The following is a 27947-nucleotide window of genomic DNA, read 5'->3' on the forward strand; positions in this document are numbered from 1 at the left end:
TAACAATAAAAATATCCCCTAAATGCACTGCACATAGAAAATTAGTTGTTTAGGGAGAAGCATTCTAGTTTTCTTTATGCAGGGATTTTGTGTTGAGGGTGCAGGGTGGGGAGGCATTCAGCCCTACCTCATCTTAGAGCCTGTTGTGGTATAGTCCAGGACTGTAGGCTGTTCTCTCTGTGGAGGCCAGCCCTTTCTCTGATCTTTGGGCCAGCCAGGAATAGGGTATGGAACTTGCTTCCTGTAAGAAACGAGAGCAGAGGCATAGCCTGGGTACAAATATATTTTTCACACCTCGGAAGTGCTGGATTTATACAATCCTCAGCCAACATTCATAACTTACTCTGATCCTCCTACATTAGCTTTGGCAGGCGGAGGGGGGGGGAGAGATAAACCAGAAAACAGCACCATACGTCTTCTCAGGAGCGGATCTACACAGTGCCGTGAAGGCGTCCCGAAGGCGCTCCTTCAGGACGCCTTCACGGCGCTGTGTAGATTCCCCCCCCCCCCCAGGTTAATCTCTGGGACAGTGTGCTTGTCTCAACTGCATGTAAGTTAGATTCCTTTTCAATGGACCAGCTTCGTTTGGTCCACTTTGAGAATGGACTGCAGTATTTGTTTTTAATTCTGGAGTGAGGAACGCACCAGCCATCCTTACAGGGATTTGGCCAAATATCCTTCGTACAAATGCCACACAGATGGGGTTGGGTACCACAAGCAGCATCCTTTGAGCAGCACTGTGTACACTCAGCTCTACAAAATCCCCAATTTTTAAACCAAGGTAACTCAGGTATGTTTCAGAAAGGAAGATGGTCCTCATTCGCTCCCCAGGACATCACATTCTGTTGCTCAGTCCCCCCTGTTTGCAGATATATGTTTTTAAAGTGCCAATCTGCACAATTCGAAAGGAGGTGGTGGAAATATGGACTATACCACTCCAGAATACAGGTGCACTTGTATTGTTGAACAGTCCTCTGCTTAAAAAGCTTACTGCATGTAGGACGCTAAGCACATTGGAGAGAGTTTTCTGTAGCCTTCTCCCTGATATGCTAGCTTACTACATGCAAGGAAATTACTATTATTACACGGGGAAACATTCAGACATCGGACACCCTCCACATTCTGAAGTGGTACAGGCTTGAATTCTACCTGGTGTGTTGATCCTTCGATGACTGCTTGTGTGTTTGCACTGAACCGTTGCCGGATCACACCCCATCACCCATAGAAGATGGCTTTCGGGTGGCAGGTATTATGATTCATGAATTGAAGCCGTGGCTTTAGCCTGTGGCCCCCTGACCCCCATTCGTATTTCAACAGTCCCATCACTAGCATCATAAGCTTCCAAAATGGAGCGGTGGACACACATTTGAAATCAATGCAATGTGCTCTACAGCAAGGCACTCATGATATGATGGAAGCTGTTGCCATTTTTAAAACATTTTAAAACACATTTCCCTTGAAAGTTACCGCGGGGCCAAAGCACGGTTTTCAGCCAAATCCCTTGCAGTGTTGTTTGGTGACTGTGTGTGTACATTTCTCTGTGGGGTTCTTGTTTGCACGTAACGTTAAGCCATGGGGTTTCGTAGAAACCCATTTTCTTGTTGTGTCCAGACCCATTCCCACAAACCAACCACAGTTTTTTGATCGGCTGCAAACCCCAAATACAATCCATGATTTGTTGTTGGCATATGGCGTCTAAACCATGGCTTGTCATAAATACTGGAACCAGAATTGTGGTTTATCCCTGGTTCGTTTGTGCTGCTGTCCGTCCTGAAACGGAGGCGCCCAGCAAGAGCAGCCTGAAAATGAAACCACTCTGAAGGCTGGCAAATGGACAGGAGAGAAACAAACCAGAAAAAGGGGGAAGCAAGTTGGGGTTTGTTTGCTTGTCTGCAAGACAATTCATGGCTAAAGCAAACAAACCATGTTTAACAAACACACAAACAAAAACATGGCTTAGCGCAGCCTTCCCCAACTCGGCTGCCTCCAGATGTGTTGGGCTTGGAGTTTTAGTTGAACACATCTGGAAGATACCAGGTTAATGAAGGCTGGGCTTAGCGTTACGTGCAAATACAGCTTGGTTGGGGGTGGGGTGAGGCAGTAAGTTCACAAATCTCATAACCTCTTTGGGTTTGGCACTCGTGTTGAGAAAGCCTGATGCCTCGAGTGATATGTGCAGCTGGGATAGGCCCAGCTCAGAATGTTCAGCCCAATGGTCCAAAACACTGTACGAGGGCTCAGATGGGGGGAAACCCTAGGATGGGCTCAGTTGAACACAGCCCAGGGGGCCACAATCCCCTCCCCAATTCCCTAGAGCTGATGAAAGAGGTACAGGGTTGCAGGAAAGGAGGCTTTACTGGGTATTTGCTAGTTTAAAAATGGCAGTCTGTTCTCTCCCCTCCCCTTATCCCTCCCCGAGCCTTTGCCAAACCGTCCCACCTCTTACAGTGCAATAAATATAATTTTGAGAGCAAAGGTGCCACTGTCAAAAACAGTGTCTCCCTCTAACTTGGGGACTGCTCTGTCTGGTTGTGCCCAAAGAAGTAGTTCATGCCTGTTGGGATGGGAGAGGAGGAGGAAAATGAAAATCGGCCGGGGGTCGAAATGATGACCGTTGTCCTTACTAATGTCCTGTGGAAGCCAGCCTCTTGCTTTGAATGTCGGTTCCTGAAAGAGGCGTTCCGGGCACGCTTCCGTCCGCGTGCATCGCCCGCGCTTCCCACCCACGGCATCCCATGGGTCTCTGCATGTCTGCCCAAAAAATGCTGCTGCCAACAATGCAGCTTTCTGTGCTTTTCCCCCCCTTTGCCATTTTTTTTAAAACCAGTTTGTCTCCAGAGGAACAGTTGTGTTGCTTTCCTTCTTCATTCAAGAGTCTGCGAGGAAGTTCAGAAGAACCCGAGCAGTTTCGGTTGGTTTGGTGATTCAGCTCAGTTCCTCTCAATTTGTTAAAAGTGTCCAGACTTCTGCCTGGAGACTGGGTACTCGACTTGAGGACTCCACAAGAGGGAACAGACTGCAAATTAAAACATTGACTTGAATATCACATATTTGTTCGGCTGTTGCATTATTTCAAGATGCTGTTCTCGTGCTTCCAAACCTACATCATCATCAATACCATCAGTAATCATCATCATCATCAGATGATGATGATGATGATGATGATGACGACGATGACAAAGCTGGTGGAGCTACATGTGAAACATGTCTACGTTCTTGTTCTTTCACATACTCAGAAGTAATAATAGCCCAAACCCAGCCCTATAATTGCTCCAACTATATCAGGGATTATGACAGGACTGCAAGAAGATCAAACCAGTCCATACTCCTGGAAATAAAGCCAGACTGCTCACTTGAGGGAATGGTATTAAAGGCAAAACTGAAGTACTTTGGCCACATAATGAGAAGACAGGAGACCCTGGAGAAGAGGCTGATGCTAGGGAAAGTGGAAGGCAAAAGGAAGAGGGGCCGACCAAGGGCAAGATGGATGGATGATATTCTGGAGGTGACAGACTTGACCTTGGGGGAGCTAGGGGTGGCGACGGCCGACAGAAGGCTCTGGCGTGGGCTGGTCCATGAAGTCATGAAGAGTCGGAAACGACTGAACGAATAAACAACAAATGCATTTGGACATCACACACTGCACTATGATTTTGTGAACAGGTGGGCAACTTGGGGCCTCCAGCCTAGCAGTGGCAAGGGATGATGGGAGATGTAGGCCAAAGGACCACAAGTTGGCGATCCCTGGTTAAGTGAAATGGCATCTTCCCCCAGACGCCTGTTCCCCACTCCGCTCCTGGCACAGCCGTGAAGAAGAATTCAAAAGCTTTCAAATAACCACTGCTTGCCGTGTCATTTGAATCTGGCAAACTGTGGTTAACATTTGCTATGATTAGTTTCAAATAGGGGTGTGATCCGCTCCGATTAGGAGCGTAGAAGCAGTAGCGGATTGGCCTGCTCCGCCTTACCCAGAGGCGGAGTAGGAGCGGACCGCGGACCCCCTAGAAGCAAGGCGAAGAGAAGCGCCCATTTTTCAGAGCTCCTAGTTCAGGCGGAGCGCTCCGGTCGCCATCTTGAAAACATTTCGCCATAGGATTGCATTGCGGCAAATAATCGCGCATAAATAGGTTGTTTTTGAAGCTATCGTTCTAGAAATTCTTGTGCTCAGAGAGTCATGGATGGGGGTCATTTTGAGACCACTCTCACCTCTCGCATTGAGGGAAAGAATCGGGGATAACTGGGGGGGGGGTTTAAGCTATCATTCTGAAAATTCTTGTGCACAGAGAGTCGTGGATGGGGGTCATTTTGAGACCACTCTCACCTCTCTGCGTTGTCTGGGTCGCGTGCTATATTTTTGTGAAAATCGGGTCAACCGCGCGGCTCAAACGGCGTTTTCGGCTTTTCGCCCATAGGATTGCATTGAGGGAAAGAATCGGGGATAACTGGGGGGGGTTTAAGCTATCATTCTGAAAATTCTTGTGCACAGAGAGTCGTGGATGGGGGTCATTTTGAGACTACTCTCAACTTTCTGCATCGTACGGGTCGCGCGCTAGAAGTTTTTAAAAAATCGGCGGGAAAAATACCTTTTTCAAAGGGCTGAGGGGCAGAGTCAGCTCCCGGTCATGATGATCCCAAAGTTGGAGGAGGGCATAGGCAAAACGGGTAACTTGAATTCTGGGAAACGGGATTCTGGGAAACCTCTCTTTCTTCATCTGAACGGGCTTTTCCCCATGTTTTTTAACACAGTAGCCCCACCAAATGCACAAACACAACCTGAAATCATATACTAAGCCAAGAATAAGAGATAGAAACACAGCACTGCTACCCACCCTAACTTTGGGGAACAACTGAATAGATGTGGTGCAAGGGGATGAGCTCCCCTAGGGCATCTCATCGTGGACGTGCCCCCACTCTCTCCTGCACTGGAAGGCCATTAGAGCCTTCCAAAGAGAGTAAAACGGTGGAGCAATGCCTATCATGAGTTGAAGTGAATGGTCACTTTTCAGTGGTGGAGCAATGCCTGTTATGAGTTGAAGTGAGCGTTTTACTTCTTCTCAGAGCTGTTGGTGGCTGTCTTGAACTGGCAGCTACTTCCCCCTCCCCCAGGCACGTCCCCCTATTGCTGGTAAAAGACAGATATAGCCTTTTTTTAAAAATTATTCTTGCTGTTTATTGAGCAACACTGCTGCTTTTAATTCCACCCCTCCTTTGTTTATTTATTGATTTATTCCATTTTATATGCATTACTGGCTTATCCTTGGCTCACTTCCTTATGCCCCCAGAAATGCCAGCTGCATGCCTGCCTGCCTTCCCTCCCTCCTCCCCTGCCCACCTCGCAGGGATGTTGTGTGTGGGGTGCCCGATTTTCAAAAATTCCCCAAAAATCAGGGGATGATGGGATTGCTTTGAAACTTGGCGTGCGTGTGTATATCCCCATGAGGTGTCATGGTGCCAAACATGAGGTTTCTAACTTGAACAGAAAAAAAGTTGTATAATTGTTTAGCTTTCAGTGCAAGCCTATGGGGGGGGGGGAAACGGAGCTCCGGATCCGGAGCTCCGAGCGGAGCGGAGCGGAAGTGGGCGGAGTGGGGGCGGGGCGGAGCGGCCCGATCCGGAAAATGGCAGATCTGCAAGTGAAGCGGAGCGGGGGGTCCGTGCACACCCCTAGTTTCAAACAAGCCAACTTCAATCTGTGGTTATGAAGCTGTTTTGTTTAAACTAACCATAGTTAAGATTATCCACAGTTCCCAATTACTACAACACAGCAAGGTGTGGTCAATCCATATCAGCTAATGAGTTTGTTACCTTATGATGGGCACACAAGGTCCTCAGGATCCTAGTCTATACATGAGAAATAAGGGGGGATTTTAGCTGGATTTACCTTTGGATACTTGAGCAACTTGTCCAATGATTTTTATTTATTTTTTTGCTACATGATGGATGCTTAGGGTCACACTTCAAATATGACACTATAAAATGCAGTCTTCGTTTTGTTTTTCACCTTGGTGCAATTGATGTTTTAACACATCTAAAGATTAGCATTCTCCTTCCAAAGCAATTGTAGCTTATAGACTAAGTAGCAAGGAATCTGTCTTGTGTGTGTGTGTGTGTGTGTGTGTGTGTCAGTCAGTCAGTCAGTCAGTCACATTTATACTTTACCATGCACCAAGATTTCTCTTTACACCCACCAAAGAGGATTTGACAATAAAATACCTGATAATATTTTCTCTGCTTTCGCCGTGTGATGTCAGATTTCCACATTGGAGTCTGTGAAGCCTTTCTTTCCCTCATTCACCAGCACGGGTTTCTCTGTCCTTGTGTGCCAGACAAGAATCTGGGGTGCGGGGTGGGGGAGAGGAATAGGAAGAAAAGAAGTTGAAATCTGTCTATCATTGCACATTATTAAACCGATAGCACAGCTAACCATATCCCCCACAGACTAACAATGCATCTCCAAGTCTTAGAGCAGGTTGGTGAAAAGCCTTGTGAGGGTGGGGGGTGTTATCCCGAGCCAATAAGATGGAGAAACAGCGCGTGGGCAGAAATGACCCATTTTATGGCACTGTGTTTCAGGGAATTAACCCAATCCTTCAGCACACTGGTTGACTGACCTGTTCTATTGCCTCATCAACATTCACAATCCTTCTTGGGCTGATAACATCCTTCACCCCGCTCCACTCCACACACCCTTTATTCTCCTTGGACATGTACTTTGCTATACAGACACCAGCTGTATAGAAGCTTAAGCAGGAGGCTGCCAGGGTTTTTCCAATGGAGTTACGAGCCAAGGGTAAAAAACTAGCCCTCACTGACCCCATTCCTCAGGTAAGGTTGCCAACGAGCTAGACTGCTCTGCGGAAATTGAGCCAACATATGAGAAGCATCCACCAGCCATGATTTGGGGCTAGCCATACGTCCCCTGACCACTTTGATTTTGTAGTCCCAGATGTGCAGCTAAAATGCAGGTGTGGAGGCTCAGGGCCAGGTTGAGCACTGGGCTGCCAGATGTTTATTCCTCAACACTGCCTCTGAATCACTCATACAGTTGGACAGATCACACTGGCTTCATTCCTCTTCAGTGGAAGTTTAATTATTCTCACTCCCACTGGTCACTGCCATTACATATCCCCTTTCCACTTACACTCAATATGGTTATGAAACCAGATCGAGTGGTCGGAACCGCTATCTTGGTTACGAAACTATACTGAGGATAACTGTCAACTCTCCGCTGGATCATCTCTAAATATTTTTCGAGGCGCTAAGAGTGCTTGGGCTCAGCGATGGAGATCAGCAACGTTGCCTACAATTAAGAAACAGTTGATAAAAGTAATGCAGGATTGGCAAGACGAGATCCAGAAATGGTGCTAAACTCATGTCTGTGGCTGGAAAATGGACTCCGTTTGTACCACGCTGAAAAACAAATTGTAACTTGGTACGTAGCAGAAAGGAACGTCGTGTTTTTATATACGTTAAAAAATAATAATGGTACGCTTGCTAGTGTGTAGACGGCAGCAAACGCAGGACAGCAAATGCTGTTTTCTGCCAAACAGGAACATGACCTCCTGGGCCAAAGCTGCAAGCTCAGCCACCTCAATTGTACTCCTGAACAAATGTCTACAGCGAACTGCCCAGGACTTTGCAAAAGCCGTCTCCTCTCCGTGCCTTCCATCTCTGCTTGCAGATGTTGCAACCTTTTTGGAGCGACGCCCTCCTGCTCCTCATCAACACGTCCTGTTGATTCTCCTCACCTTGACAGGCCTCTTGTCTTGTTGCTATGACAATGAACTGCATGTTTAATCAATCCCGTTTCATGCTCAAAGCCGTGGGCTCGTCTTTGCCTGGCTGGAAAGATGCCTGGCTGAGAACAAGAACCAGGTCTCTCTTTATGGAGGGTGAAAAGTGGGGCTTTTTCGGATGGCCTTGGGGTGGAATCCGCTGTCCCCAACTTTTGAAATCTGGGATGCCGGGTTCTTCCCTCCCCCATTCGAAATGAACACGTACTTCGCTCAATGTGCGTACGTGTATCTGTATCTGTGTGTCTATGTCTATATCTAATTAGGGGGCTGCCTATACAGCCCCGGGTTGCCGCGTTAAAACCCCGAGCTTTCTCTGCTGCGGGGTGGCGGAGGCTAATCTTGAGGTTAAACGGGGGCATGGGGTTTTCGGTGGCCATTCATCTCTCTGGACTTGCCTTCTGCCCGGATGGATGGCAACCAATCAGGTATCGCCCTTTACTCGGGGAATGCCTCTGCTGTCCCCGACTTTTAAAAATCACAGCTTCCCGGGAAAGCCCCTTGAGGGCTGCGAGGCGGCGGCTGCATCGGATAAACCACGCAGCGCCCCCGTGCACCCCTCACAGGGCTTTCTGAATATATAGGCAGCCCCCAGGGGTGCTGAAACTCAGGACCAGGGATCAAATCTGGTGTGGCTGACGTCCTAATTTGGTCCAGGTTTCTCCAGAGGGCCACACCCTTACTCTGTGTCTCCCCTCCTTTCCACCAAGCATCAGTCATCTCGTGGTTTCCTGTTTTTGTATGGATTTTGCCCTATTCTAAAAGCTTGAAACATCTCTCCTAAGGCTTCGTTATCGGCAGGAAGAGCTGTAAACTAAAACGTGCTGGTATGTTTTTTGCTGTGCCTGTTTTGCCTTTGGCTCTGATCACCCCTTGAAAGCTGCCCCAGAGAGCTTAACTGAAAAGGAATTCAACTTTGACCCTTGGGGTGAAAGAGTTTCAACATCCCATAGCTATAGGGGGGAACTATAGATGAGCAACAGAGCAATTTCAAAATATATTTAGAGCGAAAGGTTTCAGCTTCCGCTTTCATCAGGCGCTCGGATGTTAAATGGAAACCAAGACTGGCCGTCTGGAATGCTGGGAGATGAACATACCTAAGGAGGGGAGGGGGAAACCCAGAGGTATGACTGGTATAATACTTAGGAATTGTCCTCCCGGTTAAGGCCGTGTGAACTAAGAGTTCTGACTCCGTAGACACAGAACTTTTTCTTTTCTTTTTATCCAGTGTCCTTTGTTTATTCAATTGGAAGCAATTGTAATTCTGAGAGTATGTGCAGGTGAATTAAAACACCTTGCAAGAGGCTGCTGTCTACACACACACACACACACACCCTTCCTGAGCCTGGTACCAACCAGTAATACCATTGCGCATGCTGGCTGGGAATGCAAGAAGTTGGAGTCCAACACACTTGGCAGGCATCAGGTTGGGTAAAGTGGAAGGAAAAAGGAAAGGAACCTCTCGTGCAAGCACTGAGTCATTTCTGACTCTTGGAGGGACGCCAGCTTTCGCTGACGTTTTCTTGGCAGGCTTTATAGCGGGGTGGTTTGCCGTTGCCTTCCCCAGCCATTATTACCTTTCCCCCAGCTAGCTGGGTACTCATTTTACCGACCTCGGGAGGATGGAAGGCTGAGTCGACCCGAGCCAGCTGCCTGAAACCAGCTTCCGCTGGGATCGAACTCAGGCCGTGGGGAGAGTTTCAGCTGCAGAAACTGCTGCTTTACCGCTCTGCGCCACACGAGGCTCAAAGTGGAGATACAGTATTTAATCAGCCTCTAGAGTGATGCTCAAGCATGCCTCCTTACAAATGCACAATAGAGCAGTTAATCCCAGGGGCCTTTTGCCCAGTCATGGAGAGCACAGAGATGGGACTTTGTTTTCTGGGCGATGCTGATGTCTTGAGGATTCCCCCACACCTGTCTGCGGGGTCACGGGGATAAACCCACTCAAGCTGAAACCATCAGGGGATGCTGTTCCCCTCCGCAGAAAAACCTCGTGTCCAATGTGCCCGTCGGCCGCGAAACCGAAAGGAACCCACACCTTAGTGCAATTGGCAGCTTTCGGCTCGAGGTCGTTCAGGGTCACCAGCTCCCGGAGCAGGCTGCTCTCCTGATAGCCCCCCTTCACCCCTCGTAGTTTGAAGTAAGCCTGAGGTCTCTGGAGGATCAGCCTGAGGTTCACCGCGAAGCCGGCCATGTCGATGGCAAAAGGCCGGTGAGGATCGAAGACCGTTTTCCAGCCGTACACCTTCCCGGCAGCGTTCACTTTGGGTGACTCGTAGCGTAAGCCGCCCACAAAGGCCACTGGCCACACCGACACTTTCCTGGTGGTCCTCATCTGGAGATGAGAGAGAGAGAGAGAGACAGAGAAAGAAAGAGAAGCACGAGCACAATAAGGGCATCTCTTGGAAGGGCGCAAGGAGGAATATGCAACCGCCACAGCAGTTAGGACAGCAAAAGGATCCGGTTGTCTCTTAAGGAAGCGGGAGCACAGAGTTTATCAGATAAACACTCCCAGTAGGATCGTGCCAACAGGATGGGAAAAACGAAAGGCAAGCGATGCAGAGCTATAAACGTGTTAACTCTCCCCATCTTCCAAAAACAACATCAGCATCCCACTGAGGACTGGGCATGCTCAGTGGCCCCTAGGAGCCACGGATGAGTGTTACTTAACTAGTGGTAGGAGGAGGGAGAGGACTCTGCTGGTAGTATCCTGGAGGAAGGCAATGTGGAGATACATGCAAAACTGCTAGATTCCTCTGCAGGACCTGCCCCAAACGGCCAGGGTTCCTTCCCTGGCTCCATCCATCACTAGAACCACGCTGGACCCAAAACTATAACAGAGATGGTTCTGCTCCCAGGCACTGCCCGGATACAAGGATTTATTGATTTATTTTTTTAGCTGCAAGAGTTGGCAATCCTATAGGTGGTGTGTGGGCGTATTTGCATGTTTAACTGCTATCCCCATGTATTTTTTTTAAATAAATAAATCCCTGCACTCTTAAAACTAAGAAGGGATCATTGCTCAGGCATAGAGCACATGCTTGGCATGCAGAAGGACCCCGATTCAATCCCTGGCATCCTTAGGTAGGACTGGAAAAATCCCTGCCATGTTTCTGATGTTGTAAACTGCCCAGAGAGCTTTGGCTGTGGGGCGGTATATAAATGTAATAAATCAATAAATCAATAAATAAACAAACCCTGGCAGTCAGGGTCAACAATTCCAGGCTAGATGGGCCAAAGGTTTGACTCAGTCTAAGGCAGCTGCCTGTGTTCTGAAGAAAGAGAAAAGGTTTTAATGCAACGTTCTCCCTGATGTGCTAGTTGTCTACATGCAGGGAATGTCGTTGTTGTCGTCGTTGTCGTACATGGAGCATTATTCAAAATGCACTCTCCCTTCTGAAGTCGGAAGCAGTACAAGCCCAATGGGGGCGTACTGTGTGATATGTGAAATGTGCCAAAACTGCTAAGGTTCTCATCATCAATGCCCCCTCGAGTGGGTCTGGGTGCTGAAGCAGGTACAGAGATAGCGGCACAGATCTGACACCTTAATTATTGCAAACGACCAAGAGGTGAGGGCCTTTGCATGAGGTGTAAAGCTTCCGGTTCTCAAAGAAACCCCTGCAGGATCCTCCACGACCTCTAAAGCCGACTCATTGTTCTTCAGTCAACATCAGAGGGCCACAGGTGGGAGCGCTCTCTCTCTCTCTCTCTCTCTCTCTCTCTCTCTCTCTCTCTCTCTCTCTCTCTCTCTCTCTCTCTCTCCACCAAAGCTGCCGCTGCTTGCCAGCTAGGCTCTCTGATCCGAGATCTCCCAGCATGTCTCTCATCACTGCTAATTCTGGCAAGACAATCCGGAGGAATCCAGGGCACGTGGCCCCTGCGGATTCTACACTTGTAGAAGCCAGGGCAGGGGACGCACGAAGGGAGCTTTTGCTCCTCTGCACCTCCTCTCTGTCGCTGTTCCCCCTCGATGCAGCCTAGCCTTTGCGGGAAGGGGAGCTGAAGGCACTGCAAAATACAGCTGCACGCCTTTGCAAAGGCTGTCTAATCACGCCTGCCTCGTGCAAGAACATCCGTTAGTGGCACCCGCAGCCACAGCAGCAAAACACAGAAGTCTGAAGAATATCCCGCCTCAAGGCGGCCTTACAAAATTTAAAACATATACATGTTATGTACTGCATTGTCGGCTGGGCATTGCTTTACAGGTCCCCACAGTCCACGCTCGGCAGCGCCATTTTTGCCTTCCCCTTTAAAGACCTCCACGGCCCTCCTCTTCCTGTTCCCGTACCCCAACGTAGCCTGTCCTGTGACCTTTGCTCCCCCAACTCCACCACCCTGAGCTGCTCCATATGTCCCTGCCTCTTCTCCCTTGCTGCCCCCAATGCCTGCTACCCCCTCATAGAACACAGGGCGGGGGGCATGTGTCCTACATTACAGAGGGCAGTTCTCCACTGGAAAGGCTGCTAATAGTCCTCTATTTGAAGTCCTGTCCAGTCCAAGCCCAGTTGAAAGAATCAATAACCATTAGAAGGGACAACAGCAAGAGCACCTGGGCAGCAGACTGAGCAGATTCGTGAAATTAATTTATTTGTTGCATTTATATCCCCCCTTTTTTCCCTCCAAGGAACCCAAGGCGGCGTACATAACCCACCTCTCCATTTTTATCCTCTCAACAACAACCCCATGAGATGGGTTGGGCTGAGAGTCTGTGACTGGCCCAAAGGCACCCAGTGGGTTTTCATGGCCAAGTGGGGATTAGAACCCAGATCTCCCAACTCCCAGTCCAACACTTTAGCCACTACACCACACTAATGTCAGGGGAATCCAGGTGTGGGGTGGAGCTGGATGAGTTTTCATCAGCTCCGCCCCCTGAACGTCTTCTCCTTTTCCATTAGCTGGTCTGATTCAGTCCACACTGAGTCGGACTAGGTAGTGGATTTTCTGGGTTTGTTTGTTTTTTAAATTGCACACGAGTGGAACTTGAATGCATCCAAGGAAGCCGTTGCTGCTGAGCAGGAGCAAGAACATGAAGATGAAGAAGAAGAAAGAAGAGGAAGTGCACCTTCAGAGGAGATGAAACCACCTGATGAGTGAACTTGCAAAGAAAGTTGAAGCATTTTGAGACTTTACATTAAAACTTTTAAAACCATAACTGTATTTGTGACACTACATGGCACGCGGCTTTTGATTCTCATTGACTACACTTTCACCTAGTTACAGCACTTAAAAGCCTTTATCTGTAAAGTGTTTTTGGAAATAGCTTTTTTTAACCAAATCTTCGTTGTATTAGCTAGGTTTTGTGCAGTACAATTTTTAAGTGGCTTTGTACTAGGAAAAATACCTTTCTTTTTTCTTTTTTGGGGGAGTAAATACTTAAACCCAAACTTTGTTAATTAGCTTGTACTATGCTACAACTTGGGGTGGGGGGGTAAATGTCCTCTAAGATTCTCCTTCCCTTTAATTTTGTATATAGTTGAAAATGTTTTTCGTTCCCTAGCTAGCCTTGACTGGAAATGTGAGTAGCAGAATTCTGGGTTTAAAATTCTGCACAATTGGAGTAACTTCCATGCAACTGTAGCATTCTTCTATTCTTTCTTTTTACTTTTAATATACAAAGGTAATAGTTGGGGGTCAGCACAATAGTTTTGCAGTGCTTTTATTTAAGAGTGATTGCTTCCAGTGATTGGAGATAAAAGCAGTATGTTAGGACGTACCTATGTGTGAGGGTTTCTGGAAGAAGCAGTAAAATGGTGGATGTGCACAAAGCCTCAAAGAGGGATAAATACATCCTGGCCCCTTCTTAAAATCAGCATTGCTCTATTTGGGTTTGTCCTGATGTTGCTTAGGGGATGTCATTGACCCTGGTTGCCTTAGATTGCTATTCTGTAAAGAAAGGCTGTAGGAGCGCATATGAAATCTACTGATGAAGGTGTTACAGAAATATTAAATATTCCCTTCAATGCAAAAAATAAATAAAAATTGCACAATGAGAGATTTGCACACATTTCAGCTGCAATTTGCATAATTTGCACAAACTTTTGACTGCAGTTTGCACAAATTACACAAATTGCACCTGGAATTTGTGCAAATTATGCAAGTTGTGCCTGCATTTTGCGCGAATCTCATTTTGCGCAAAAAAATTTATGGCAAAAGTCCCCAGATTTCAGGAAAAAACCTGCAGCTCCGACCAGCAATGTGAGCCAAGTCGGCACGCAGGGGAACCCCAGTGAGCTCAAAAAGGGCAAGTTTTCCTGGGGACAGACATCCCTAACAGGCACACAGCTCACCTGGTCCCCATATTATAGGGAGATTTCTCAGTATGCATCTATACACATAAATTAGCATTCTCTCTCTCTCTCTCTCTCTCTCTCTCTCTCTCTCTCTCTCTCTCTCTCTGTGCAAATCTTTTATTTATTTTTTGTCCTCTTTTTTGGCAATGCATTAAGTGGCTAGATGCTCTTGAAGGCCCATCTCAACACTGACCTCTTCCATGAAGTCTTTGGCTATGATCTGGGGTAGATTGAAAATCATCCAAAAGTCCCCAGCCTGAGCCCTTGAACAGCAGCTGTCATGCACAGCTCATAATACTGTAGGGTGACCAACTGTCAGGATTTCCCCGGATTTGTCCTGGTTTTTGTTCTTTCCATGGTGTCAGGGGGGATTTTCTATAATTTTCAATAATGTCCTGGAATGACACACCTTCCCCTTTAAGGCTGCCATTAGCATGGCAGGAGGGAATGACATGCTTTCTTGAGGCACATCATTCTCCCACCCTGAGCTCCAATTGAGGTCTTAAAGGGGAAAGTGGGTCATTCGTGGACATTATAGAAAAGGTCCCAATTGGAGTGGATGGTGGTGGTGCAGAATGAAATCCTTTCCCCTCCTCCACTCCAATCGGGTTCTTTAAGGTGGCGGGGGAATAAAGTACTTTCTGCAGGACTCAGAAAGCTGCTTCCCCCCACACACACTAGGTGTCCTCTTTTTTGGTTTCCCAAATATGGTCACCCTAGGGTGACCATATTTTGGAAAACAAAAAGGAGGACAACATGGTCGCCCTCAAGGGGGCGTGTCCAGCACCAAGGGGGCGTGCCCACCCGAACATAGCCTTGGTCACATGTCTGATTTTACAGCACACATTTAAGACAAATCTCTTCTTCATAACATCTTAATGTTAAAATCACTGAAATAAAGAACAAGTGAGAGATTCAATGTATCTGAAGTTAACTTCACTCACTCCTACTTTGTAGGTTTTGCTGTACTTTGAAGCTTTTGCTATACTCTTTGTGTTATTTTATTTATTTATTTATTTATTTATTTATTTATTTATTTTATTACATTTATATACCGCCCCACAGCCGAAGCTCTCTGGGCGGTTTACAACAATTAAAAATAGTAAACATTAAAAATATACAAAAATTTAAAAAACATAAAAACAGTATAAAAACAACAGTATAAAAAGTGTTACATTCTCCCCTTCCCTCAAATATTTTTTCTGACTGTATCTTCACTCATTGCAAGCTGCTGTTGTTGTTAACAGGGTTTGCTACTGGCCCCAGATCTGTTTAAAATTTCGTATGGCTAAAGCTCTACCTAAAAGCTATCATGGTGCCAACTTTCAGCTCTTTATCTTTAAAAATGACAGTTTAAAAAATAATAATTTTAAAACCTCAATTTTTAAAAAATTCCTAAAAAATCAATGGATGAACGGATCTGTTTCAAATTTGGTGTGGCTAAAGCTCTACCTAAGTCCTTTCATGGTGCAAAGTTTCATCTCTTTATCTTTAAAAATGACGATTTAAAAAATAATAATTTTAAAACCTTATTTTAAAGCCAAGAAAACGTCAGCGGCGTCCCTCCAAGAGTCAGCAATGACTCAGTGCTTGCACGAGAGGTTCCTTTCCTTTCCTTCAGTTCAAACTATGCTACATTGACAGAGCAACTTTTTACATGTCTATTCAGAAGTAAGCCCCATTGAGTTCAATGGCACCTACTCTCGGCTGGGAATGTCTATGCCTGTTGTGTAAAGGCATGATCACATTTAAAAGTGTTTTCATTTAAACAACAACAGTGCTAATATTGCTAATAGGGTATAGTGAAGGGGTTCAAAACTCCCCTCCTTCACTGCAGTCCTGATAAAAGCCCCCCCCCCACAAATGAATTTGCCAAAGTGAGACCAACAGTGTAGGTTGATGAAGGTTTAAGCCCTGGCCTAGGGTGGCCACTGATGCATCTCCCAAAAAGAGGACAAAAGCCGACACATGTTAGTATAAGAACGGCATATGCTCATTTATATGGATATTTCCACATTTAGAAATAATTGCTATATAAATAGAAATACCATTAGGGATGGTCCAATCAGTCTATTTCAATTCCCTGCTAGTTTTGCATGTGTTCACTCATAAATCTGTTCCATCCCATATTGCCACATCAATCTGCAATTAAAAAAAAAAAAAAAAAAACCTGAATGAAAACTCATGATTTTGGACTGGATTTTTCAGAGAACTCCCAATTTTGTACACATTTCACTCGAAAATACACATTTTGTATGTATTTTATCCTAACATATGCAATTTGTATGCATTTGAATTTAAAGCATGCATTTTCTTTATATATACAGTTGGTTGGTTGGCATGTTTTTGGAGATGATTTTTACATCACGAAATGCAGACAAGTGCAACAAATGAAAGATTAGTCCGGGAAGTGCAAAGCCAGGTACGTTTGCTGAAAAATGCAGACCGAATAAAATAGGCTGACCATATGGAAAGGAGGACAGGGCCCCTGTAACTTTAACAGTTGTATTGAAAAGGCAATTTCAGCAGGGGTCATTTGTATATATATTAGGCACCTAGTGAAATTCCCTCTTCATCACAGCAATTAAAACTGCAGGAGCTGTACTAGAGTGATGAGATACAAAAGAGGGCAGGGCTCCCACAGGTCTAACTGTTGTGGTGAAGAGGGAATTTCACCACGTGCTGCATGCACGGTTGGACTACTGCAACCTTCTTCTCTCTGGCCTTCCTTCTTCTCACATCAGTCCGTTGGTTTCTGTTCACCACTCTGCCGCAAAGATCATCTTCTTGGCTCGCCGCTCTGACCATGTTACTCCGCTTCTGAAATCTCTTCATTGGCTTCCAATTCACTTCAGAATCCAATATAAACTTCTCCTGTTAACCTTCAAAGCTTTTCACGGTCTAGCTCCTTCCTATCTCTCCTCTCTCATCTCACACTATTGCCCCGCTCGTGCTCTTCGCTCCTCTGATGCCATGTTTCTCGCCTGCCCAAGGGCCTCTACTTCCCTTGCTCGGCTTCGTCCATTTTCTTCTGCTGCCCCTTATGCCTGGAATGCTCTTCCAGAACATTTGAGAACTACAAATTCAATCGCAGCTTTTAAAGCTCAACTAAAAACTTTTCTTTTTCCTAAAGCTTTTAAAACTTGATGTTGTGCGGACTTTATACTGTTAGTTTTACCCTACCCTGTGCCTGCTTACCCTACCCTGTGCCTGTTGGCATTCTCTTCCCCTCCTTATTGTTTTACTATGATTTTATTAGATTGTAAGCCTATGCGGCAGGGCCTTGCTATTTACTGTTTTACTCTGTACAGCACCATGTACATTGATGGTGCTATATAAATAAATAAATAAATAAATAAATAATAATAATAATAATAATAATAATGCATGCAAATGACACTTGCTGAAATTTCCTTTTCTATGCAACTGTTAAAGATACAGGAGTCTGTCCTTCTTTCCATATGGTCACCCTAAATAAAATCTGTGAGCATCCCTAAACAACTTACATCTCCCGATAGTAGGAAAGACTGGGACCAGGTGAGTTGTGTGCTGCTCAATCTGTTGTCCAGGTGCTCATTGCTCAGCTCAGCTTCAAGGCTATTTATCTACCTTCATATGGCTCTTCCTCTTTAATCCACTTGGATTGGAGAGCCCTTCAAATAGAGGACACCTTCAAATAAGTGGACTGGCTGCTGTAAAGTAGGGCACATGGCCACGCCACCTACAGCCATTCCCAACAAGCCCTTCAACATCCGCAGGCCAGTGGAGACTGGTGGCTCCAATTTCAATGGGGCGGTGATTCAGCTCTGACTTTCAGTCAGATAACTTCATCACACTAGGGTTATACTGTGCAATCACTGCGAATTGCATGCAAAGGAATAAGCCAGCTTATCTGAAGGAACGCCTCCTCCCATATGTACCTGCCCAGACCCTAAGGTCATCCTCAGGGGTCCTTCTCCATGAGCCCCTGCCAAAGGAAGTGAGGCAGGTGGCTACCAGGAGGAGGGCCTTCTCTGCTGTGGCACCCCGGCTGTGGAATGAGCTCCCTAAGGAGGTTCGCTTGGCACCTACATTATATGCTTTTAGATGCCAGGTGAAGACCTTTTTATTCTCCCAGCATTTTAACAGTCTATAAATAAATTTTAACTTGGTGTTTTAAATTTGTAATTTTGCATTGCTGCTGTTTTTATCTGGTTGAGCTTTTATATTGTATTTTATATGTCGTTTTATACTTTGAATGTTTTTAATTTTTGTGAACTGCCCAGGGAGCTCCGGCTATTGGGCGGTATTGAAATGTAATAAATAAATAAATAAATAAATAAGTTTTCCATCTTATAATCCGCTTTGACTGTGAAGTACTCCCATGCATCCTGCTTTAGTTGTGCTTTAAAGCCAAAAGAACCATCCTATTTTACTGCCCCTTTAAGAGCGAATCTTTTGTTGTTCTCCAAGCGGCCACTGGGGGCGCAGGAGGAGGATTTGATATGTTTAAAGTACAAATTAAACAAATGCTTACAACTGCGTAGGTTTTAAAGATAAAAACATCAAAATTGGCACAGTAATAGATATTAATGAGGGCTTTAAGCATATCAAATTTGAATCAGATTGGGTCATCCATTGATTTTTTAATGATTTTTTTTACATTCCCCCCCCCTTAAACCCTTTCCCGGTATGCAAAGGATCTTAGGAGTGCTGCCGCCCGGGGTGTGATTTCGCCAACAACAACAAAAACAGCTTTACGCTATGGGGATAATTTGAGGGAAACGGGTACGTGGGATGAAACTTAGAGATCTAAAGCGTGTAACTTAGCTTGGACAGAAAGTTCTGGTTGTTTCTGATGAAACCAGGAGCAGATTCACCACCCCCATAGAAGCCACCAGCCACCACTGCTGCAGTCCATGGCCTGACCATGCCAGGAACTGGCCACAGCATATGCACAGAGCAGAGATGAACCCAGAGCTACAGACCTTGTCATAATAATCCTCTGTGCCCAGGACCGTTCACAAGCATATCAGTACTTAAAAGAAGCAAGACGCCTCTGATGTTATTCCTGCTATCGGGGCTGAAGGCACAGAAAAAATGACGTTGCGGCTGCATCTTTCAAGCGCGGCAGAAGCCATTTCCCCTGAATAGTAAAAAAAGGTTCCACCAGTACTGACAATCGTCTGCTTCTCATGCAAGTGCAACAGCCCAGAGGGATGACTACATGTCAAGTGACTGTGAAGGAGCCATCCTGCAAACGCAGGAGCACAGCTGGGCCTCTCTTTACCCTGATGGATGCTTCAATCCCGCAATGAGCCCGTTCTGGGTTCTGCGCCTGCAGCGGTGAGAGAAAAGGCAAAAGCCAGAGAGAGCGCAGAAGAAAAATGCTAAGCAGGGAGTGTGGAGGAATGGAGAGCAGAGACAGGATAGAGATGGGGAGTCCTCTCGGGTGGAGCGCTGCTTTCATTTAGCACGGGACCAAAAATTGGGAAGACACAGGGCCTCTTTGCAGGAACAGTGGGCACAGAAGCTGGTGGAAATTCCCTCCACGTGCAGAGGCAGGCTTAGAGGGGCAACTTATGCGTCACCGAAAAAGAGGATTTGCATCAACTTTGCATATGCTAGTATATAGATGTGGATGCAAATTTAGACGTAATGTTTCAATAGAACGACAGTATCTCTCACCATAGTTCAGCTATGGGGCGGTATAGAAATGAGCTAACTAAATAAAATAAATAATACCCAATTTATTAGGGTGTCCAATTCTCAGAGTAGCCAACAAGCTGCCTTCCGGTGGACCATAAACTGAGCATGTGTGCAATGGCATCCTTCCACTGAGAGGCCCACTGGCTCTGATATATAGCCTCCATGACTATCAGCCACTGATTGCTTTATACATTTGTCTCATCTCCTTTCAGGGCTATCCATACGGGTGGCCTTCACTACATCCTGTAGCAGTGAGTTCCACAGTCTAAGGATGTGCGGTGTGAAGAAGTACTTCTTGGTCTCCTGCATGAGCCCCAATTAAATGATGAGCAAAAACTCTGCAAGAGCAGAGTAGACCTGGAAAGTTGCCCTTGTGAGTGTGTGCAAGTGAAAACTGGATATCTCAGGAATGCTGCATTCCTGAGCCAATACTGCACTCTTCTTCTTCTTCTTCTTCTTCTTCTTCTTCTTCTTCTTCTTCTTCTTCTTCTTCTTCTTCTTCTTATTATTATTATTATTATTATTATTATTATTATTATTATTATTATTATCTCCTGTGTAATTGCAAGAGCTTCATAAAGACAGCCTGATTTCCAAGCTGGAATAACCTGAAAGAATTCAGTCTTTGTTGCAGTAGTCATCCTCATTGTGTAAATTAGACTTCAGTCCCGTTTCCTACCACCAAGTCTCGGGATGGGTACCAAGCAAACTGTCTGTTCCTCCGTCTCCATCTCCACCCCCCCACACCCAATTTTCACTCTGCCTGTTGGTCTTTTGCAAACTTTTATTTAGCTCGGACTCCGCTCTCGGGCAACGGGCAGTGTTTAATTTCCCTGCGTTTTAAATTAATTAACACCAAGCCGTCGTTGAAAATGACTTCATTTGTAAATCCTCCGGGAAAGGAGTGTGTCATTTCTGTGTTCTTTAAAAGCTCCTCCACCCTGCCGGCAATGAATCAGAGTTAATGCCCTTTAACTGCAGTAGTATGCAAATGAACAAGGGTTTTAGGGTTGGGAAGGGCTGCTGCCATTGTCACTGCCTTGTTAGAATCCCAGAAGATTTTTTTAATATATATACATCTCCACATTTGCTCCCGTTGCAATTCTCTTAGGGTCACAGACAATGTGCCTACACCATTTAGAATGTTCAAACCCTTCCACTGTGAGAGGTAATGGTTCTAATTGCAGGGGAAACACACGGCTTCTCTCAGAGGTCAAGTAGCCTGGTCAAAACACGCCCCAGGCCCAGAGCTGGCATAAGATATTTTGCTCTCTGAGGTGGAGCAACATAGGGTGCCTCTGCCCCACTCAAGTCAGGGTGTGTAGAGACCAACGCCAGGGAAGTGATTCTGGCCTATGAAGCAGAAAACCTTACAAGTGCCTCTCTCCATCCCGGGCAGTAACAAAATAATTTTTTAAAAAATAGCAAATTAAATAGCTAACCGTTCGTTGCGCTTTTCAAATCTGCCGCCTGAGGCTGCTGTCGCACTCTGCCTAACGGGAGGGCCGGCTGGCCTTGCCATGACCTGTCATTCTTATTTGTTGCCGGCCAAAGCAGTTTACAAAAAGTTCAAACCAACAAATAAAACCAAGAAAACATTTTTTAAAAAAAAAAAACACACAGCCCCAACAACAGTCTCTCTCTCTCTCTCTCTCTCTCTCTCTCTCTCTCTCTCTCTCTCTCTCTCTCTCTCTCTCTCTCTCTCTCTCTCTCTCTCACACACACACACACACACACACACACACACACACACACACCATTACAAGAAAAGACAACCTTAAACACCTTTCCTTTCATGAAGGGGTAGACACCTTAGCGCCTTCCAGATGTTTCACCTTACAGCTGCCCTCAGTCCTAGCTGCCATGCTCAATGGTGAGTGTTAATGGGAACAGTGGAGGCTGGTGTCTCTGGTTTCAGTGGGGCTGTAAAGCCATTCCATGTTTCAGTCAAAATCAGCCAGAGCTCTAAAGGAGCTAACCAAGGTGCTGAGCCTCGGTCAGTGGCACGTTTCAGCACCTTGGAGAGATCCGTTAGAGTTATGGCTGATTCTGACTGAAACCCAGGCCAGATCTACACCAAGCATGATATTCCACTATGAAAGCAGTATATGGTATGTGTCAATGGGCCTGCTGGAACAAAAACGTTTTAGCCTGCTTCCGAAAGCCCATCAAGGAGGGAGCCAGCCTAGCTTCCCCGGGAAGAGAGTTCCAGAGCACCGGAGCAGCCACCGAGAAGGCCCTCTCCCATGTTCCCACCAAGCGTGCCTGTGAAGAAAGTGGGACTGAAAGAAGGGCTTCTCCAGAAGATCTCAAAGCACGGGCAGGCTCATAAGGGAGAATACGTTCTTTCAAATAACCTGGACCCGAACCATATAGAGCTTTATAGGTCATAACCAGCACTTTGAATTGTGCCCGGAAACAGACTGGAAGCCAGTGGAGCTGTTTTAACAGGGGAGTTGTATGCTCCCTGTAACCAGCCCCGGTCAACAATCTGGCTGCAGCTCTTTGAACCAGCTGGAGTTTCCGAACACTCTTCAAAGGCAGCCCCATGTAAAGCGCGTTACAGTAATCCAATTGGGATGTAACTAAGGCATGTGTCACTGTGGCCAGGTCCGACATCTCTATAAAGCAGTAATGTAGCTCCTGCCTCTTCTATACCGCTTTCATACTGCTTTCATATAGTGCAATATCCTGCTTGGTGTAGATCTGGCCCCAGAGTGGATTCACGGCCCCTCTGAAACTGGAGCAACTAGCCCCCGTTGGATGGGAGTTGTAGGCCAAGACAACTGGAGGGCTAGAAGTTGCCCACTCCTGCCTTAAGGGAGAGATACACCACAAAGCATGAGGATCTAGCCCAGCCTTCCTCAACCTGGGGCGCTCCAGATGTGTTGGACTGCATCTCCCAGAATGGCATTCTGGGAGTTGTAGTCCAACACATCTGGAGCACCCCAGGTTGAGGAAGGCTGATCTAGCCCTTCCACCTTGACCTGACCAAATAAAAATACCGTTCTCTCTTGCTGCCTCTCATGCACGGAACTTCCTCCCACAACACTTCCCAAATGTCACCTGTCCGCTTCTCCTCTGAGTTCTCCCCACCCCATAATCCACTGCTTCCAGGAAGCAGTTGCCTTTTAACCCTTCGGTCTTTGCGCCAAATGAAAAGAAACCTAAATACGCCCCCTCCGTGATCAACCTAAATGCCCCCCCTTTCAGTGATCCACATTTGAATCGCAACCTGGGCCTATAATGCAACACTTGTTATCATTTGGGTCACATAAACGGGTCCTAAGTCATGAGGGGAATAGAGGAAAGGGCTGTTTCCAGAGGTGAAAATCAAAACATGCAATTGCGCCCCAAAGACATCAAAAGCACCGATATAAAAGCCACAGAATTGGTGTAACAATGTGCTTTTGGCCAGGGATCATTCCCTGCCAGGAGACGGGCTGGCACAATCTATGCCAGCTGAAGCCTCTGAGCATGTACTGAGGGCCAGAGTGTTCACTCACCTTCCCTGCGAGCGTTAAAGACGTCAAACGTGGTGGCAGGGAGGTCCACCAAAGCTTTAGAGCCATGGAACCTGCTCCCCTGAATATCCAGAGCAGGAACTCAACCAGCAAGGCCACCCAGCGGCCGCTTACCTCCTCAAAGAGTTCCAGGCTGTAGGTGTTATCATCATCCGCAAAGTAAACTATCGCAGGCTGGCTGTTGTTTTTATTAAAGGTCTCCCTCAGCCACCGTAGGGCCAGGTTCCTTTGCATCGTCCCCCGGGGGATCCGCGGGTCCCTCATATCCCCCCTCAGCTTGTAATTGCGTGGGGTCTCCACATTGAGATGGGTGTAGTTCAGCCCCGTGTCCCTCAGGAGCCGGGTGACCAAAGGCGTCCGCCGCTGGGAGTCCTCCACAAGGATCCAGTGCAAGTTCGGAACGTGTAAAAAAGTGTTGGCCAGACGGGTCAGCTCCGCCTTCTGGACCGGCCGGCTGTACGTGGGCGTGACGACATGGATGGTGGGCAAGGCGTCCGACCAAGGAGGTGGGCGGGTGTAGACGTACTCTGTCCTAACCACCTCCACAATGTCGCGGTCAGACAGGCAGTACTCCTTGGAGTCCGAGCCCTGGGAGAAGTCGTGACGGGCGTCTCCACCATCCTCTGTGGCAGCACACGGGGGAGAAAAGGACAGAGAGGAAACAACGGGTCAGTCTCCCTGAAAAAAATACTGATAAGGCAGCTCAAAGGTAAGTGTCCCTTCTTGAATTTGGGGAGAGAAAGAGACAGAGGGTGGGGTGGACAGTAAAACAAGCCGGGAAGCAGAAGCCATTAGCAGGGAATGATAGGAGGGGACAGAAAACGTGGCCATTTAGCACTGACCTGCCTATTCAGTTGTCTGCACTGAGATAATCTGAATTCTGCAATCTGTAACTGAAATAATTGCCTATTTCCCCTGCTGCTCACTTCATCTGTTGTTTTCCCTGGGACAAATTTTAAATTGTAAGCAACACAGGGCAGGGACCTGTCCCCTTGTATTCTGGAAAATGCCATCCACCTTGACGGTGCTGTACAAATCGTCGTCGTCATCCATTATCCATTCATTTACAACATCAAAGATGTTTCTGATGTGGGGAATCATTTTTGTAGCAGTAAGCCATAGCTCATGGGAAAATGCTACAGTCGTCAAATAATGTCGCCAAATGGAACCAGGCAGGCCTGGGCAAAACACTTACTGGATCCTCAGGGCTGTTGGCAGATTACACCTTCGTTAGGCTAACGGCCTGTCATCGTCAGCTGCTGTTTCATCAAGGAAGGCTAATGAGAGTGAGAGCTCATGACAAGGAGAGTGGAAGTCTAAAACATCTGCCCGTACCTGAACTTGAGATTTGTCTCGAGTGCTTTGAAGATGGTAGCCTGTCTCCTGATCCCTAGAGCAGGACTGGGCAGAAGGTAGGTTTCCAGATGCTTTGGACTTCAACTCTCAACCTTCCTGTCCATTGGCCATGCTGGCAGGGGGATTCTAGGAGTGGAGATCCAAAACATCTGCACATTCCTGAACTAGAGATTTGTCTTGAGTGCTTTGAAGATGCTGGCCATTGGAGGTTGGAGAAGGTGATGCTCCTTCTCCAGCTAAAGGAAGGGGCAGGTTTGGGAGAGAGCGCTGGTTTTGACCTTGAAAGCCTTAAACGGTTTATGGCCTTCACCCATGTCAGCCTGCCCACAGTTTAAGTTCAGAAAGAGAGGCCTTTCTCATTTTCCCACTCGTGAAAGCAATTCACTTCGGGAAAGCACAGGAGAGGGTCATAAGAATATAAGAAGTGCCATGCTGGATCACATCAAGGGTCCATCTAGTCCAGCACTCTGTTCACACAATGGCCAACCAGCCATCGGCCAGGGACCAACAAGTCAGGACATGATGCAACAGCACCCTCCCACCCATGTTCCCCAGCAACTGGTGCACACAGGCTTACTGCCTCGGATACTGGAGATAGCACACAACTATCATGGCTAATAGCCATTGATAGGTCTTCTCTGCAGTGGCCCCACATCTTTGGAACAAGCTTCCATTGGAGTTCTGCCATGCTCCATCATTGCAGGCTTTTAAGAAGGCCTTGAAAATGTATTATTGTACCATGGCTATCTCTTGATATGACTGCTGTTTTTGCTGCTATTGCCATTGTTGCTGGTTTTATTGTTGGTTTTATTGTTGCTTGTTTTGGGTTGTGTTTATGTTTTCACTGCTTTTAATTTTTTAACTGTTTTTATGTATATTATTGTTGTAAGCCGTCTTGGGAGGGCTTCTGCTCTGAAAGTCAGCCAAACCATGTTTTAAATAAATAAAAATAAATAAAGCCTTGTACACTGACTGAAAAATGCTGGTCAGGAAAAGGACGAGGGATTTCCACTAGATAACAGCAGATGCAAAAGAGGAGCACAAAAAAGCGGAGCTTATTGCAAAAGAAGCCAGCATTATTGCAGCAATTCACGTCTCCTAGCAAAAAAGTACAAATGAGAATACATTGTCTATTTATGGCTGTAAGCTCCCCGGGCTCAGGAACACATTTATTCTTGAACTTGTGAAATGTGTGAAACACCGAGTATACTTATGGCACAGAATAAATATGACAAGAACAAGCGGAGTTGTGCATAGCATTCGGCCAAAGCCAAAGGACTGAGTTTTCCACAAGAACAAAACAGCGGCTTTTGAGAGTTTGAAAAAAAGGAGATATCCTGCAACCAGCAACATTGTCTGTTCTTTCTTCCCTCTGTTCATCTTGAAAATGCTGTTAGAGAGCGATCAGACAGAGAGGGGGAGAGAGGGGGGGGGGAGAGAGAGATCTTCTTTGTCATCTTTTCAAGGCATTCCCTGACTCAGAAAGATAAGAAAGAGCCAAAGACGAGGAAGAAAAACAATAGCCTAGTTCCTCCTTGTGCAATTTCTACAGTCTCCATCCCCTTCAGTAGGGAAGTGCCTGAAAAGGGACCCAGAGGAAGGAAGATACTACTGCAGAAGACAAGGAGGCACAGAGATGGATAGACTTGTGGCTTTGGCATGGTTGGGCTTGACCTGCTGCCCTCTATTCCAAGGTGTCTGTCAGTACAATCCGTTGCCAACCAGTCACATAGACAAGCCCAGGATACTGGTGATAGGTCACCATTGACTCATAATCCAGACTGATGTCACAAATGCATGGAAGACTTCCATCACAGTGATGATGCTAACTATCAAGAGACTTCATGTACCAGGACAGGATACTTTTGAATAGGGAAGGATGCGTCTGTCAGTTTTGCTTTCTCCCACATTCATTCATTTTAAATAATAAAAATCACATTCCCCCCTCCCCTTGTGAAGAAATTTGCGACTGGGATGTATGTGGTAACAGCAAACTGAAAGAGTTCTCATCTTTTTCTCTCTTTCATCTCACTCTTTGAAGAGCAAGGGATCAAATATCACAAGATGGCCCTCATTTTTGAACTTGTGGGGTGTCGGGCTGGCTATGGAAGGCAATTCCTAAATTCTCCCAGGGTGTGACTTCAGAGCTCTTGGCTCTGAAAAAAAGGCATTGTTTCTCAACAGGCGTTGTTTTCCAGTGGCTTTTTTAAATCAGGTGTGAGGTGTAGCAGAAAGATAAACGCAGAGTGGAAGTTCCCAGTCAAATTTTGGGTTTGAGACAGGGCAACCGCAAGATAAAAGCCTCCTCTTGAGCAGTGGTTTTCAACTGGTGTGTTGCAACCCAAAATTGGGACGTCCAGATGCGTTGCGGCAAAGTTGTTGCCGCCATATTGTGAAAGTGGGTCCCACGTTGCTGGTTGGGAGTCTGAGATGGGTCTCAGGTCTGGACCACTTGAAGACCACTTCTCTAGAAGCAAACCCCATTGAACTCTGGGACTTTTCCTGCCACACCACCCTGGATGGACGATGCGTGAGCAGAGGTTGCTGGATGATGGAATGAGCGGGATGGCCATGGGGGAGATGAGAATGGTGGTGGGTGGTGGTGGTGGAGACGAGAGATGGGCACGGTCGGCACGGGCCGGTGGCTTTCTCCTCACCCTTGTGCACTGTCAGCAGCGGAGCAATGGTGCTCTGGTGCCAAACAGTGATGAGCAGCGTCCAAGGAAGCACTATCAACACGATGGCCAGGATGTCTCGTCGTTTCGGCATCTCCAAGGCTGACGGGGCCCACAGCTCCTCATTACCTGACAGCGAAAACCCCGGAGACAGAACGGCAGAGCACATGGAGAAAGAGAAATAAATGGGCGAGAAGGGACAAAGGCTGAGAGAAGAAAGGCAGCGGCAAAAGGGCGACGCGTCTCCCAAGTCTTACCAGCGCTCACAACCCACCCATTGCACAAGCAGGTTTGCAGAGGCAGCTGCCGCCAGGGAGGGGGGCAGGCCGCCACCGCTGCCTCCGGGGGGAGATGCTTCTCCAGGGGATGTCACGGGAGGCGCCAGCGAGGACGTCACGGTCCTTTCCGGAAGGAAGCCTGCAACGCAAAGCAGAAAGGACTAGGCATGGAGAAGCGCTAAGAGGAAGACCGGGTGAGAGTTGCGCTTGCTAACACCTTGTTCACAGGTTCTGGGGCTGAGCCAAGTTCTGCACAAATCGCAGAACCTGCGGAAAAACAAAGGTGCAAAATGCCCAGAAAGTCCGTGAACTGGCCTGATTCACTGCAGACCGAGTTGGG

The 27947-nt window shown here is 46.8% G+C and overlaps 1 protein-coding gene across 3 annotated transcripts; it reads right to left on the minus strand.

Moving 5' to 3' along the window:
- Positions 1-2737: 2737 nt before the first annotated feature.
- Positions 2738-27741, minus strand: B3GAT1 (beta-1,3-glucuronyltransferase 1). Of its 3 annotated transcripts, none has more exons than XM_063139132.1 (6): positions 27604-27741; positions 27312-27458; positions 23413-23921; positions 9835-10131; positions 6214-6334; positions 2738-3016 (listed from the first exon to the last, which is right to left on the minus strand). In XM_063139132.1, exons 1-5 carry the CDS (start codon positions 27605-27607, stop codon positions 6248-6250), a joined length of 1044 nt encoding a protein of 347 aa, XP_062995202.1. In that variant the 5' UTR covers positions 27608-27741; the 3' UTR covers positions 2738-3016; positions 6214-6247. The 3 variants fall into 3 exon arrangements, with proteins under 3 accessions (XP_062995202.1, XP_062995203.1, XP_062995201.1); XM_063139133.1 differs by having other exon boundaries at positions 27587-27741; XM_063139131.1 differs by having other exon boundaries at positions 27312-27633.
- Positions 27742-27947: the final 206 nt, after the last annotated feature.

This window comes from Elgaria multicarinata, chromosome 12 (genome assembly GCF_023053635.1).
Source record: "Elgaria multicarinata webbii isolate HBS135686 ecotype San Diego chromosome 12, rElgMul1.1.pri, whole genome shotgun sequence".
NCBI lineage: Eukaryota > Metazoa > Chordata > Lepidosauria > Squamata > Anguidae > Elgaria > Elgaria multicarinata.

Bases quoted from the DNA above. Each gene is read 5' to 3' on its own strand.
- B3GAT1 (XM_063139131.1), bottom strand. From the start codon at position 27,498: ATGTGCTCTGCCGTTCTGTCTCCGGGGTTTTCGCTGTCAGGTAATGAG. The intron at 23,922-27,311 runs GTGAGGAGAAAG...GTGCTGCCACAG, and splicing joins GCTGCTGACAGTGCACAAGG to AGGATGGTGGAGACGCCCGT. The intron at 10,132-23,412 runs GTAAGCGGCCGC...TCTCATCTCCAG, and splicing joins GCCTGGAACTCTTTGAGGAG to ATGAGGACCACCAGGAAAGT.